Source organism: Geotrypetes seraphini, chromosome 4 (assembly GCF_902459505.1).
Source record: "Geotrypetes seraphini chromosome 4, aGeoSer1.1, whole genome shotgun sequence".
Lineage (NCBI taxonomy): Eukaryota > Metazoa > Chordata > Amphibia > Gymnophiona > Dermophiidae > Geotrypetes > Geotrypetes seraphini.
The window spans coordinates 187,732,089-187,745,275 of record NC_047087.1 but is presented as its reverse complement, the minus strand read 5'-3'; the positions used below and the strand labels follow the sequence as shown (position 1 = coordinate 187,745,275).

At 43.7% G+C, this 13,187-nt stretch overlaps 1 protein-coding gene across 2 annotated transcripts in view; it reads right to left on the bottom strand.

Moving 5' to 3' along the window:
• Positions 1-13,187, bottom strand: part of DNAJB12 (DnaJ heat shock protein family (Hsp40) member B12) — a 137,963-nt gene that overhangs the window by 106,776 nt on the left and 18,000 nt on the right. For both annotated transcript variants that reach the window (XR_004539208.1, XM_033941928.1), the window contains exon 2: positions 133-307. Coding sequence is in view for 1 of the 2 variants with exons in the window: in XM_033941928.1 (XP_033797819.1) it covers positions 133-307 (175 nt within the window). In the remaining variant the exon portion in view is untranslated. The remainder of the gene's footprint in view (positions 1-132; positions 308-13,187) is intronic.

Here is a 13,187-nt window from a genome sequence, read left to right as displayed (position 1 = left end):
CACCATCCTATCTAGTATCAGGATTGCTGAATTTAATGATGAAAATATCCCCTACTTGTAGGTTTCCTCATGAGGCAGACTAGATCTTTGAGCAGTGAGTCATCCAGGGTACTTCCACCCCCCATACTGTACCTCTTTACTGCATCCACTTGGTCCGATGAATAACTCTTGCCACCCTCCCCGCCAGCTTCTCCATTGGCTGTAGGGGTCTCTGCGCCCATTTTCCTATGACGAGGCTTTGTAGGGTCACTGTATTCAGACTGGCCACCAGATGGCTTCCCATTCTGCGTGAGCGATTCAATTAGGTCTAAAAAAACAAAACAAACCACCACCAAATTAGTATGTTTTTCATGTACTTATAATTTTTTATTTTTTTTAAACCACCCTCATGCTTCATTCAAGCTCTCAGTATGATCTTTGCTCCATTCTGCTTAGGCTCCTTCTCTTTTAGCTAAGCTTGCTGATGACACAGCCCTCATAGACCTTAGCATGGGTTAAAAAAATTCCCAAGCCCAGGTCATCTGAAAAGGTAAGTGTCGTAATCACATTGCTCCTCTTTTCCCTTGGCCTTCATTGGCTACTTATTTTGTTCAGAGTTCAATTTAATATCCTTACTTTCAAAGCCCTTCATTATAATACCCCCGATTATCTTTCCAATTTGACCATCCCTTATGTTCCTTTTTATTTGCTTCATTTCCTTAATGACCATCAACCCCATCCCAATCAGGTTCATTGGGAATCAACTTGAAGATATACATGTTTTTTTCTGGCCCCCTCTTTGTGGAGGCATTTAAAAACAGATGTATTTACTATAGCTTTCCAAGAAAGTTGGATGAACTCAAAACCAACAGCAGAAAAAGAGATTAGGTTCTTACCTTGCTAATATATTTTCTAGTACATAGGTGTATCATTCTGAACACTAAAGTATTCTCCCCATGCTCGCAATCCGTGCAGAAGGAATCCATGCCAGGTTTTCAACTCCACCTCCTTCTCCAGAGAGCTCCGAGTTCCCTCTCGTCGGTTCTCTGACCAGCTGCTCCATGAAGCAGTCCTGGATTGCCTCCAGGAATCCGGTTTCCCTAGCGCATCTGGAGTTTACAAGATAGTTGAAGTCTCCTATGACAATGGTGTTACCATTTTTGCATTCCCATCTCATTTCGGCTTCCATTTCTTCGTCGTTTTCTTTGGTCTGCCCAGGTGGACAATTAGTACAGGCCCATCCTTAACTCGGGCCCGTTCCTTCCTGGTATTTTAATCCATAGCGATTCCAGTTTGTTGTTCGCTGCCACTGAGTCCACTCTGGTCGAGTGTATGCTATCCTTGATGTATAGGGCTATTCCTCCTTCTTTCTGATCCGACCTATCTTTGCAATAGAGTTAGTACCCTGGCAGTACTGTGTCCTATTTGTTTTCCTCATTCCACCATGTTTCAGTGACCCCAATGATGTCTAGGTTCTCTTTTATGGCCATGACTTCCAATTCCCACATTTTGTTCCTTAGGCTCCTCGCATTTGTTTACATGCAATTTAAGTCCTGGTATTTTCTTGTCTTCTTTTCCTTGTCCTGTGCCACGTCCTTCTTATCATCCTTTCCTTGCCATGTCAACTCTTGGTATTTGTCCACTTTATCTTCCCCCTGGGTTATGTTCTTGTTATCTTCTTGGTCCGTCAACCCTCATTGTTTGCCTGATATGTCTTCCCTGGATTTTTCTCATTTGGTATCTTCTCGGGATACCTTCTTCCAAACCATCGACTCCAGGTCGACTGTCGGCTTCCCCCTTCTTTTTAGTTTAAAGCCTGGTCTATGCCTCTCCTGATGTTGTTTGCTAGAAGTCTTGTTCCAGTTGTGCTCAGGTGTAGTCTGTCCCTCTTGAAGAGCTTGTTCTTGCCCCAAAACATAGTCCAGTTCCTCACGAAGTGAAATCCTTCCTCCTCACACCATCTCCGCATCCAGGCGTTTATTGATTGTAGTTCCGTCTGTCTCTTCATGTCTGCCCTTGGTACTGGTAGGATCTCCGAAAATGCTATCCTCCGAATCCTCAACTTCAACTTCCTTCCCAGCATCTTGAACTGATCGATTAGTGTGTTCCTGCTGTAGTCCCTCATACACTTAAGTTCCGACATCAAAATCTCAGTTTTGACTTGAACTTTCTGATTGAGACAGTAGGCATGTGGAGTAAATAACTGACAGGATGGGGTTCCAGAATGACACAAACCTAATCTCATTTTCTAGTGAAGGGGTCCTCAAACCTTTTAAACAAGCTGTTGGGGGCCAGACTATAGTTTGAAAAACAAAACAAACGAATTCCCATGCACACTGCACATATCTTATTTGTAGTGCAAAGAAACCATGAAAGAACAATACAATATTTAAAATGAAAAACAATGGGAAGTGTGGGCCTGCTTTTGGCTGATGAGATAAGTCAATGTTCGGTTCATGTTTGTCACTGCCAGTTGTAACAAGTGATGCAAGTGTGCATCAGTTAGGCTGAATTTAGTTGGCGATTTCAGATGTTTCATTCGGGAAAAAGTCTGTTCACAGACACAGGTGCTGCCAAAGATGGTTACTGAGATTAAAATATGTCACAGAAGGGAGAGATATATAGAAATTAGTAAGGCTGCTTGACTTGAATGTGTCTTTCAGAGAGTCACAATTCTGTAGTTTGGCCAGTTCCATTTGGTAAATCGGATCAACAATTTCAATGTCAACAGAAAATGGGTTCCAGAAAAGCTGTATGTCCTGTTCATGAAGATAAAGCTCTTGAAATCTCATTTGAAACTCCCTTTGCAACATTTCCAGTGAATCCACACATTTTTGGTTTGGGAATGCAACTGTTGGTTTCTCACCCAACAGCTTTTGAGTAGTAGGGAGAAGGCAGAAGTTTTCTTCCTTCACTTGTTTAATAAGGAGGTCCAATTTTACTTCAAATGCTTTCACATGTGAATGCATATCACAAATGAGCCTCCCCTTTCCTTGACTTTGCAAATAAACTGTTGAGTAGTTCTGTTACATCTGGCAGAAAGGCAAGGTGCCATTTCCATTCTGCATCTTTAAGCTCTGGTACTTTGGGTTTTTGAAAACAGAAAAGCAAAAACCTGTGGAAGTAAATCAGAAAAAGGTTTCAAAACTCTCCCTCGACTCACCCAATGGACTTCTGTGTGGTACAGAATATCTATATAGGCAACATTCAGCTCAGACAGAAATTCCTACTCTGGTTTAGTGCATGATGCCTAATGAAGTTAACACAAGACATTACAACTTTCAAGACAGAGTCCCACTTCAGTGATTTATTACACAACGCTTGTTGTTAGATGGCTATTGGACGCAAGTGGTTGTATTTGTTCATCTCTTGGTTAATGCGTGCAACCATTCCTTTCATAGACCCCACCATGCTAGGAGCACCATCAGTTGTCACACTGACTGGTTTAGTCCAGTCCAGCTCCAAATCATTCACAGTTTGGCAAATCTTTTCATAGATATCTTCTGTTGTTCCTTTGGTGCTTTGAAGTGCAGCAAATTCTTCTGTAACTCTGAAATGATCATTTGTCCCACGAATGAAAATTAGAAGTTGTGCAGAATCACGATAATTATTGCTTTCATCGAGTGCCAATGAAAAATAGCAAAGTTTTTTTGAGGAGTTTTGCAAATGCAAATCCTGAAAGACTCACTGTACTAAATAAATTGGCTTTCTCTAGACACATCTCTCTGGCAACAGAAAGAACATAAGCATTGCCTCTGCTGAGTCAGACCATGGGTCCATCATGCCCAGCAGTCCGCTCTCGCGGCGGTCCCCTCAGGTCCCTGACCTGTAAGTGATCTCTTTACCTAAAACATTTCATTCTCTAATCATCTGATATCCTGTATATCAACCATCTAACTATACCTTTCAATCCCATTTTCCTTCAGGAAATCATCCAATCCCTTTTTGAAACCCAATAAAGTACTCTGCCCTACCACCTCCTCTGGAAGCCCATTCCAGGCATCCACCACCCTTTGAGTGAAGAACTTCCTAGCATTTGTTCTGAATCTGTCACCTTTCAATTTTTTTGAATGCCCTCTAGTTTTTGTTGCCTCCGCTAGTCTGAAGAATCTGTCCCTCTCTACCTTCTCTATCCCCTTCAAGATTTTATAAGTATCTATCATGTCCCCTCTAAATCTCCGCTTCTCCAGGGAAAAGAGCCCCAGCTTCTCTAGCCTTTCAGCATATGGAAGATTTTCCATGCCCTTTATCATCCTTGTTGCTCTTCTCTGGACCCTCTCGAGTATCAACATTCTTTAACAAATGCTCCCGCTACGAATGGTCTGCCAATGCATGCTATTAGCTTGGCAACTTGAAAACTTGCTCGAAGTGATCAAATATTTAGCCGCTTCTGCTTCACGAAAGCATTTTGCTGAGTTGTCAATCCGTTTTTCAGTATTAATATTTTGTCTTTTCTCACTTGTCTGACCAAACAATCATATTTGTCTTTATGTTGCATTTCGAAGTGTTGACGCAAATTGTAGAGTAGAAGGAAAAGTCCCCTACACAGGCCCCGCAACTCAGCCTGCTTGAGACTACTGTACTTAAGGAATCATAGTCTCTGACCCTGTCCCTCAATAGAAGGATAAAATAAAATTTTATCAGAGACAGCTAAAAGAATCTAGTGAGCCATGATGGGAATATAGCAGATGCATCTCCAGGGTAAAGAGAGGCAGGAGCTTCCAACAGACCCCATTACTTAAGACCCTAAAAAGATGTAAGTAACTTTTGAAGTTGCCAAAACTGATGCAATTGAAGAAATGGATATTAAGGCAGGAATCAGTTTGAGGCCAGTTTAAATTATTTTCACAGTTTTGAGAGTGATTGCTCTGCCAGTGGTTTCTCAGGATGGCCACTGGGAGGAACCTGTGAAGAATGGCAAGAGGGCAGGGCCTTGCCATTAACTAAAACCCCCAGAGATGCAAAGGATCATAAGGAAATTTGGAAGATACCTAAGAGAGGATTGTACTCAATATGCATAAGCATTTCTCAGTTGACGTTATGGGAGGGTGGGCGATACAGCCAGTAATTACAGAGCCACTAATTACAGAGAATACAAAGAATACAATAGAAAATTGTGTGGGATTTTCTTGCAACCTGGACTAGAGGATGGAAACACAGCCTGGAATTTCATTGACTCAATTGTAAACTTTGACAGGAACAAATAGTAGAACTCTAAGCTGAAGGAAGAAAATTGTTGCAGGCTGAACTCTGTTGTTAACTTATAGTATAAATTGAACTGGTTATTTGGGGGCCTAAGGAAACTGTGCACAAGGGCCCAGGATCCAGCAGACACACTAATGCTTTTACTCTAGGAGTAGCTATAATCAAGTGTATAAAGGGTTTTAAATTTTTTTTTTGAACTTTATTTAGAACATATTTGCAACTCTGGACATTCATAATTGGAGTTTCTGAACAAATACTTTTAATAAAAAGACTAATTTAAAAAAATATACTGCCTTTCCAGAGAATCTGGTGAGCCATCGTTTAACAATCCAGCTTGGCTCTTCTCATACACAGGACCATTACTGCAGGACTCTGTTCCGCCACCAGAGGGCAACAATACCCAATCAAGTCTGAGTAAACTTCAGCCCAAGATAGAAAAACTTGTCCAAGATCATAACCTGTGGTAGAACTGGGAATTCAATGTTGTTCCTAGGAATCTTCTCATCTTGTTGTTCACTGATCTAAATCACAGCTCTTTTCGAGCTAGGAAAGAGAAAACAGAATTATGCAATAAGTAGACCTCAACCTTAACTTACAAGCAAGAGTCCAAAATCTGACCACGACTTGAAAAAACTCTCTCTTTAAGCAACTTACATGCAGGTACTATTCCTACCCAAGTCACAATGAACAGTTTCTGCACTGAGTTCTCCTGATTTACAACAATCACCCAGCTAGCAAAGCAAGTCCCCTGGGGAACAGTGCAAAGAACAGACACAGCTAAAAATATACTTAATTATACTACGAAATAGAAGGAAACAAATATGCAGAGAGAAAGGAAACGCAAACAGTGTATGAGCTTTACAAACTCATACAGTTTGTAACTAGTATATATCGTGAGGGAGACAGAAGACTCACACAGCAGTATGAAGCCTGCTAATTTAAGCTGCTGCTTGTAGAGATATATAGAAGAAGAAAATCCAGGAATAAACAGAATATTCAAATCACCTTGCAGCTGCTGAGAGGTTCCTTACCATGGGTATTTTAAAATCAGTACTTTTGTTAATTGGTCACTATTAATAAGGAATAATTTTCTATACATCAGAACTGACTATCAAACTTAAATTACCTTTGTACCAATCCCAGAACACTGTGCCTGAAAACCCTAGTAGAGTTCCTATAGCTTATTAGCACTCTTTCCCTGGCACTCCAGATTTTGTCCAGCCCTATATAAGCAAATCTGTCAAAGGCAGTCAGGCAGGTTGCTCAGCAGCTTGAAATATCTTACATAAACTGCACAATCTGGAGTGAGCCAAGGTCTTGAGGAACGTGTTTTTGAACTCAGAAAGGCAGAGAAAAAATACAGACTAGATGATTACAAGCCATCTAGGAAGAGTTAAGAAGAGCAGAGAGCCATTGATGCCCTTAGTAGGTATAATGTTCTTGAAGATAAGAATGCTACTCAGACAGCAGAAGCAGTAATGAAGAGGAGATGGTAGTCAAGTCCACATTGATTAAATAAAGATGCATGTATGAAACAATCCAAGTTATTGCTACATAGCACTGGGCTATGGATTGGCTCTTGTCACTTGGAAAAAGAAGTTCTTTGTGTCAATGGACAGTCCCTGAAAAATACCAATTCAAAGTGCAGCAGCAAAAGGAAATACAGCGTTAGGATTCGCAAACAAAACAAACACATTCTGTCATTTTTCCATTACAGATCTATGGTAAACAAAGCAAAAAACACAAAAGGAAAATCCAACACAATCTGCAGTGAAAACAAAACAGCACACGGAAAACAAGGAAAAACTGCAGATAAACGTACAAGATGTAGACTATGTTTATTATATCTACTAGTTTTTTAGCCCGTTACATTAACGGGTGCTAGAATAAATGTGTAGATTTAGGCATGTCTTTCTTTTTCTTTCTTTCTGTCGCTCTCCCTTCCCCCATCTGTCTTTCTTTCTTTCCGTCTCTCTCTCCCTGTCTGTCTCTCTCTCTGGCCCCCTGTCTGTCTGTCTTCCCCCAGACAGCCACAGCGCCCGCCCACCTACCAGTCTCGCGCTCCCAGCCGGGGCTTCTAAACGCCGTCGCCCCAGCCAATCGTCGGCCACCTTGGTCTCGGCCACTCCGCGGCGTTAGGCGGGCGCAGCCAATGCTGCTATCACGCAAACCTGCGGCCGAGCCAGCCAATGGACATTACCCTTGTGGCTGGCGTTGTGAAGGGGCGGCGCGGGGCTTTTCCGCCTCCAGTTTCGCCCCGCTCTTGTTTCCGTCGCACTACAGGCCCGGGACGCATCGTAACGGTAAGTAGCATGCTCGGGAAGGCAACGGCATAACTCCGCATTCGCTCCCTCCGCCGCCTGTGGTGACGTAGTAAGCGCGCATGCGCACTCTTGCCGCCACATCCCGACAGATCAGGGATCAGGGAACACGCAGCAAGAGTGCGCATGCGTGCTTAGCGTTTTATTATTATAGATTGCTCTGCTGACAAATATACAAAGGAAGCCTATTCCATTCCCTAGGACGCAGGCATGAAAAAAATACTGTCATGGGACACCTGTAGCTTCAACTCTTTAACAGTTGGAATATATAGTTCCACACAATCGACAGATCGCAACTCCTGAGGTGGCACACGAACTGAGCATGTGTAGGGTACCAGCATTGGCGGCTCCAAGCGCTGACTGCTGCAAGCTTTCAAAAGGGGTTCACATCTTTATTGTGTGGCTGATGTCTTCCACTGGCAGGGCTTGAAGATTCCTGCTATGGTCTTCGTCACTCTAACGGCCTCGCCTCCCACCCCTGGACAGCCACAGCGCCCACCCACCTACCAGTCTCGTGCTCCCAGCCGGGGTTTCTGAGCGCCGTCGCCCCAGCCAATCGTCAGCCACCTTGGTCTGGGCCGCTCCGCGGCGCTAGGCAGGTGCAGCCCATGCCGCTGTCACGCCAACCCGCCGCCGAGCTGTCCTTCCGCCTCTGCCAGCGAGGACCGCCGGGGCCTTGGTGTGGCGGGGAAGGGGGGTCTTGCCTGGCCAGGGCCGGCCGAATCCCGGGCCTGCTCTCCTTCCCTAAGTCCCGGCCCCTCACTCCACACCATCTAGCGCATGCCGCTGTCACGCCAACCCGCCGCAGAGCTGTCTTTCCGCCTCTGCCTGCGGGGACCGCCGGGCCTGGGTGCGGCGGGGAAGTGGGGGGTCTTGCCAGGCGGGGCTGGCCGAATCCCGGGCCTGCTCTCCTTCCCCTAAGTGCTGGCCCCTCACTCCGTGCCAGCTAGCGCATGCGCACTCTTGCCGCCACATCCTGACAGATCAGGGATCACGCGGCGAGAGTGCGCATGCATGCTTAGCGTTTTATTATTATAGATTATTAAATGCGGTTATTGTTACCACCTTTTAACAAACCAAGGGACCCGACATGGTCCGTGTTTCGATTAACACGCTTTCATCAGGGGTCTAAGGTTGATAAGATTTCAAATTATACCGCAAATAGAAATAAACATAGGCCTGTGTAAATCAAGGGTACTTCTCTTTGAAAAGGCAGACAGAAGGGCAAAGGATAATTAGTGGATATGAGCCAACTGCCTGTCATGCATGGAGATAACCAATGCAAGAATCCACATTTTAGGGAGTGGGAGGGGGCAGTGCAGTGTAGTGTGCGCGTATTTTTCCTTTAATTTTCTAGTCATGGTAAATCTTTCTTTTTTCTGATTTCTAAGGATTTAACTTTTTCACTAATGAAGACGTACATATTAATTATTTATTTATTTTTTTAGTTGACCTATTTTATTTCTTGAATTTTCTGGTCTTGTTTCTCTTGGATTTTTCATTTCTACTTGAATATTTCATTTGTACTTGAATAATTCTCAATTTCTAGACATAATTAAACTGAGTGTTGGGAGAAGTGGGCCATTCAGCATAGTTCTCTGCGCTAAAAACTGCTAGCGTGGTTTCGTAGAAGAGAGGGTAAATGCAGGGTGTTGTGGCACAATAAATATAAGCAGACACCTTTTTTGTTTAGACTGGGTTTTTTTTTAATTAATTTTTTGTATATGTATATGTATCTGTAATAATAAAATGCTAAGCGTGCATGCGCACGCTTAACGCCGTGTTGCCTGATCTGTAGTTCTGTGGCCGGCAGATTGCGCATGTGCGCTTACCACGCATCTCTCTGTCTCGCAGTGGGCTTGCCAGCTCCGGCCAGACAAAGTTCAATTTTTAGTTCAAAGCCTCCGCCGCAGCTCCTCTATCGAACCTCATCAGAGTCGGAGAAGACTTCCGACTCTGGCGGGGATCGAGAGAGGAGACGCACAAACACATATATACATACAGTAAAACCTTGGATTGCAAGCGTTTTGTAAGACAAGCAAAACATTTTATTAAATGTTAACTTGATATACAAGCAATGTCTTGCAATACATGTACATACAGTATTTTGTATTAAAGATTTTGAGTTGTGGAACGAATCGTCTTAGTTTCCATTATTTCTTATGGGGAAATTCGCTTTGATATACGAGTGCTTTGGATTACAAGCATGCTTCTGGAACGAATTATGCTCGCAAACCAAGGTTTTACTGTATACAGTATATATCAAAATTCAAATAAACCTGTAAAACACATACCTAAGTATATCTAGCTAGGATGCATTTGAAGCTATCAATATGCAAAAAATACAGAATTATAAAATTATGTAATGCAAAAGTTTTCAACGCAAGGCCCGTGAGTCAATGGTAGCCCTTGGAGAACTCTTGAGTGGCCCATGCAGCCTGTCCAGAATTCCATCCCTCCTCCCCCCACCAGCTTGATCCAGTACACTTTTACCTTTGTTTCCAGCAGTGCTGCACTCTTTGGGCCACGGGCAGCATGAGTGGTAAACATGCAGCCTTCGGCGGCCCCAGAAGCTTTCCATCTGTTACAGCTTCCTGTTCCCACTTAGGCAGAAAACTATAGTAGAGGGAAAGCTTTCAGGGCCAAAGGCAGCATGTTTACTCACCCATGCTGCCCAAAGAGTAAAAGAGTGCAGCGCTGCTGGGAACAAGGTTAAGAAAGTGCTGAATCCTGCTGAGGGAGGGGAGGGTAGTAGAGAGATGCTGGACTGTAGGGAGGGCAAAGGAAGGAAGGCAGAAAGACAGAGATGCTAAACCTTCGGGGGATGAAAGGGAAGGAGAGGGCAGACCACAGAAGGGGGCAAACAGATGTCAGACTATGGGAGGGAGAGATGGAGGAGATGCTGCACATGGATGGAAGGGAGGGGAAGGGCAGAGGGATGCTTTGCAATTCCCAGTTATGTGTAACACCAGCTCTAGCAGGATACATATTTCAAATCTGAAATATTGTAATCACAAAGTAGAAAATAAAATTATTTTTTCTACTTTTTATTGTCTTGTCATTTTATTCTTCAAATCTTAACTCACTTGCCAGGATCTAATGACCATTTGACATTTCTTCTTTCTCACCATCCATCTTCATGTATTGTTCCCCATGTTTAGCATCTCCCTTCTCTGTCTCCTATACGTCCCTTTCTAGTATTTCCCCTGTGCCCAGCTACCTGCTTCATTATCTAAAGAGAGCGAGCAAGAGCATGAGAGAGATTTTTCACTATTGCCCACCAGCCCCGTGCCTAACATTTCTCCTTCTATCACCCTTTTCCAGCATCATGCCACACCTCTCCCTCCATCACTATGTCAACATTCCTCCCCCTTGCATCCCCTTCAATCTGTTCCTCTGTTCCCTTTCCACCACCATATCCAACATTAAACCCTCTCATGCTTCTCTTCCCCATGTATCTCTTCCTCTCAATTCTCTCTATGCCCAACAATTTTCCTCTTTCTTCCTTTTCCCATGTGCACCATCTTTCCCTCTCATTTACACTCATCCCCAACAATTTTCCCTTTCTATTCCCTCCCTTCCTTCTGTGTCCCGAGTTCGTGTTCACCCCTCCCTGCCTTCCAACCTTTGTCCCAAATTCATGCCCATTCAATGTCCCATGCTCCTCCCCCCCTTCCTCCCTTTGTTCGTTATCCCTTCTCTCCCTTACTTGTTCAGGGCCGTCCAGCTGGGCATGCCCCCCTCCGCTGAATCAGAACTGGCAGCTTCCTTAGCACTTGCAGCCGCCCATGAGTACAGCAGTCCCCCACCCTCACACAAGGCCCCCTCTGTCGAAGCAGACTGAAGGGCTTCCCTCCAATGTCAGAGCTGATATCAGAGGGAAGCCTTTCTGGTCAGCTAGGGATCCCAGGCAGTTACCTTGACTGTCGGGCACCATCTTTCTTCCAGCATGGCTGCTCGTTATCTTCAGCGACAGCCGCACTTGTTTGCCGGGACAGCGTGCAGCGGCTCTTGCAAGCTGCTGACCCAATTCCGGGTCAGTCACGTGCAGCATGCAAGAGCCACTGTGCATTGTCCCAGCAAACTGGAATGAAGATGGTGTCTGACGGTCAAAGTAACTGCTTGGAGGGGACTGCTTGCAGGGGACACAAATTCTTCATGGACCGGTAGGAAATTTTGCAGACCACCAGTTGAAGAACACTGCTCTAAACCATCTCTCTTCCCTTCAATCTGTTCAAAATATAGCTCACATAACTCCTCTCCTCAAGTTACTTCATTCTGTTTCTGTACACAGTTCAGACTCCTCTTACTGACTTACAATTGCATTCATTCTGCTGTTCCTGACTATCTCTCTTCTCTTACATCTCCCTGCTCCCCTCCCTGGGAACGCCAGTTATCAGGTAAATCTCTTATCTGTACTCTGCTCTTCCACTGCCAACTCCAGACTTCATTACTTCCATCTTGGAATAGACTTCATGATTCACTATATCATGCTCTGTCTTTGGTCCTATTCAAATCCAGGATAAAACACCATCTTTTTAAGGCTGCTTTTAACTCGTAATTCCTTTAATCATTTGTTCAATACTCATGTTTTAGTCACTCCCAAAAACAAATGTTAACTCTAAGCCCTTATCTGTCCTATTTATTTGTTTTGAATAGATTATAAGATCTGTTGATCAGGAACCAACTCTTACATATTTGCATACAGCGCTGTGTAGAATAGTAATGCTATAGAAATTAGTAGTAGTAGTGGTGGTGGTGGTAGAAGCAGTAAGTGGTGCCTGCCACGGCAGGTACCTACAAAACAGGCGCCTAGCACAAGTAAATTACCATCAGGCGCCACTTCCAGAATCGCGACTTCCAAGGACCCTAGGCGCTGGAAATGTAGGCCTTTAAAACCCTAGCCTACATTTCCAGCACCTAAGGTCCTTCCTGAATCACAGCTAGCATTGCCTAGCAATGCCAAAGCCCTGCATCACCCCTAAACACGCCCATTTCTGAGCTTTGACGTCACTAGGTGACACTAGGCACCACGGACCTAGGTGTTGGTCCAATAGGTCGCCTTGCATCATCTAAGTTTTGTTTTCATTAGGTTTTAGTTGTTTTTTTAAATGGCACAACCAATCATCGTGCCATTTAGAACCAATTAAAAACCTTAACTTAGTCACTGATAGGCATGATCTAGGCACCTGCTGGCAACTAACCTTCGGAGGCTTTTTGAGAATCCGGGCCCAAGTGCACCTTCACTTTTTCAGATACAATAAAAGCAGAAAACCTGTGAGGGAATCCACAGGACAGTTGGATCATCAAGGAGCAAAGGGATAAAGACATAGCATAGAGACTAAATGAATTCTTTACGTTGGTCTTTACAGAAGAAGAAAATGTAGGAGGAAATGTTTTTCAAAGCTAATGATGCTGAGGAACTGAAAGAAATATCATTGAACCTGGAAAACATACCAAGCCAAATCAAAAGGCTAGTGGAGGAGGTTTTGAAAACGGCAGAATGGATAAAAATCAATGATTTTTTTTTTTTAATTGACTTTTTAAAAATTTAAATTGGGATTTTTTTAATAAAATGCTTTATCTGAGGAAAATTCTATAAAGATAGTTTTTGATTTAAGATAAATTATAGTCCAAAGGTTATTTATCATGAAATAAGGATTAGTTTTAATTAGGTAGCAT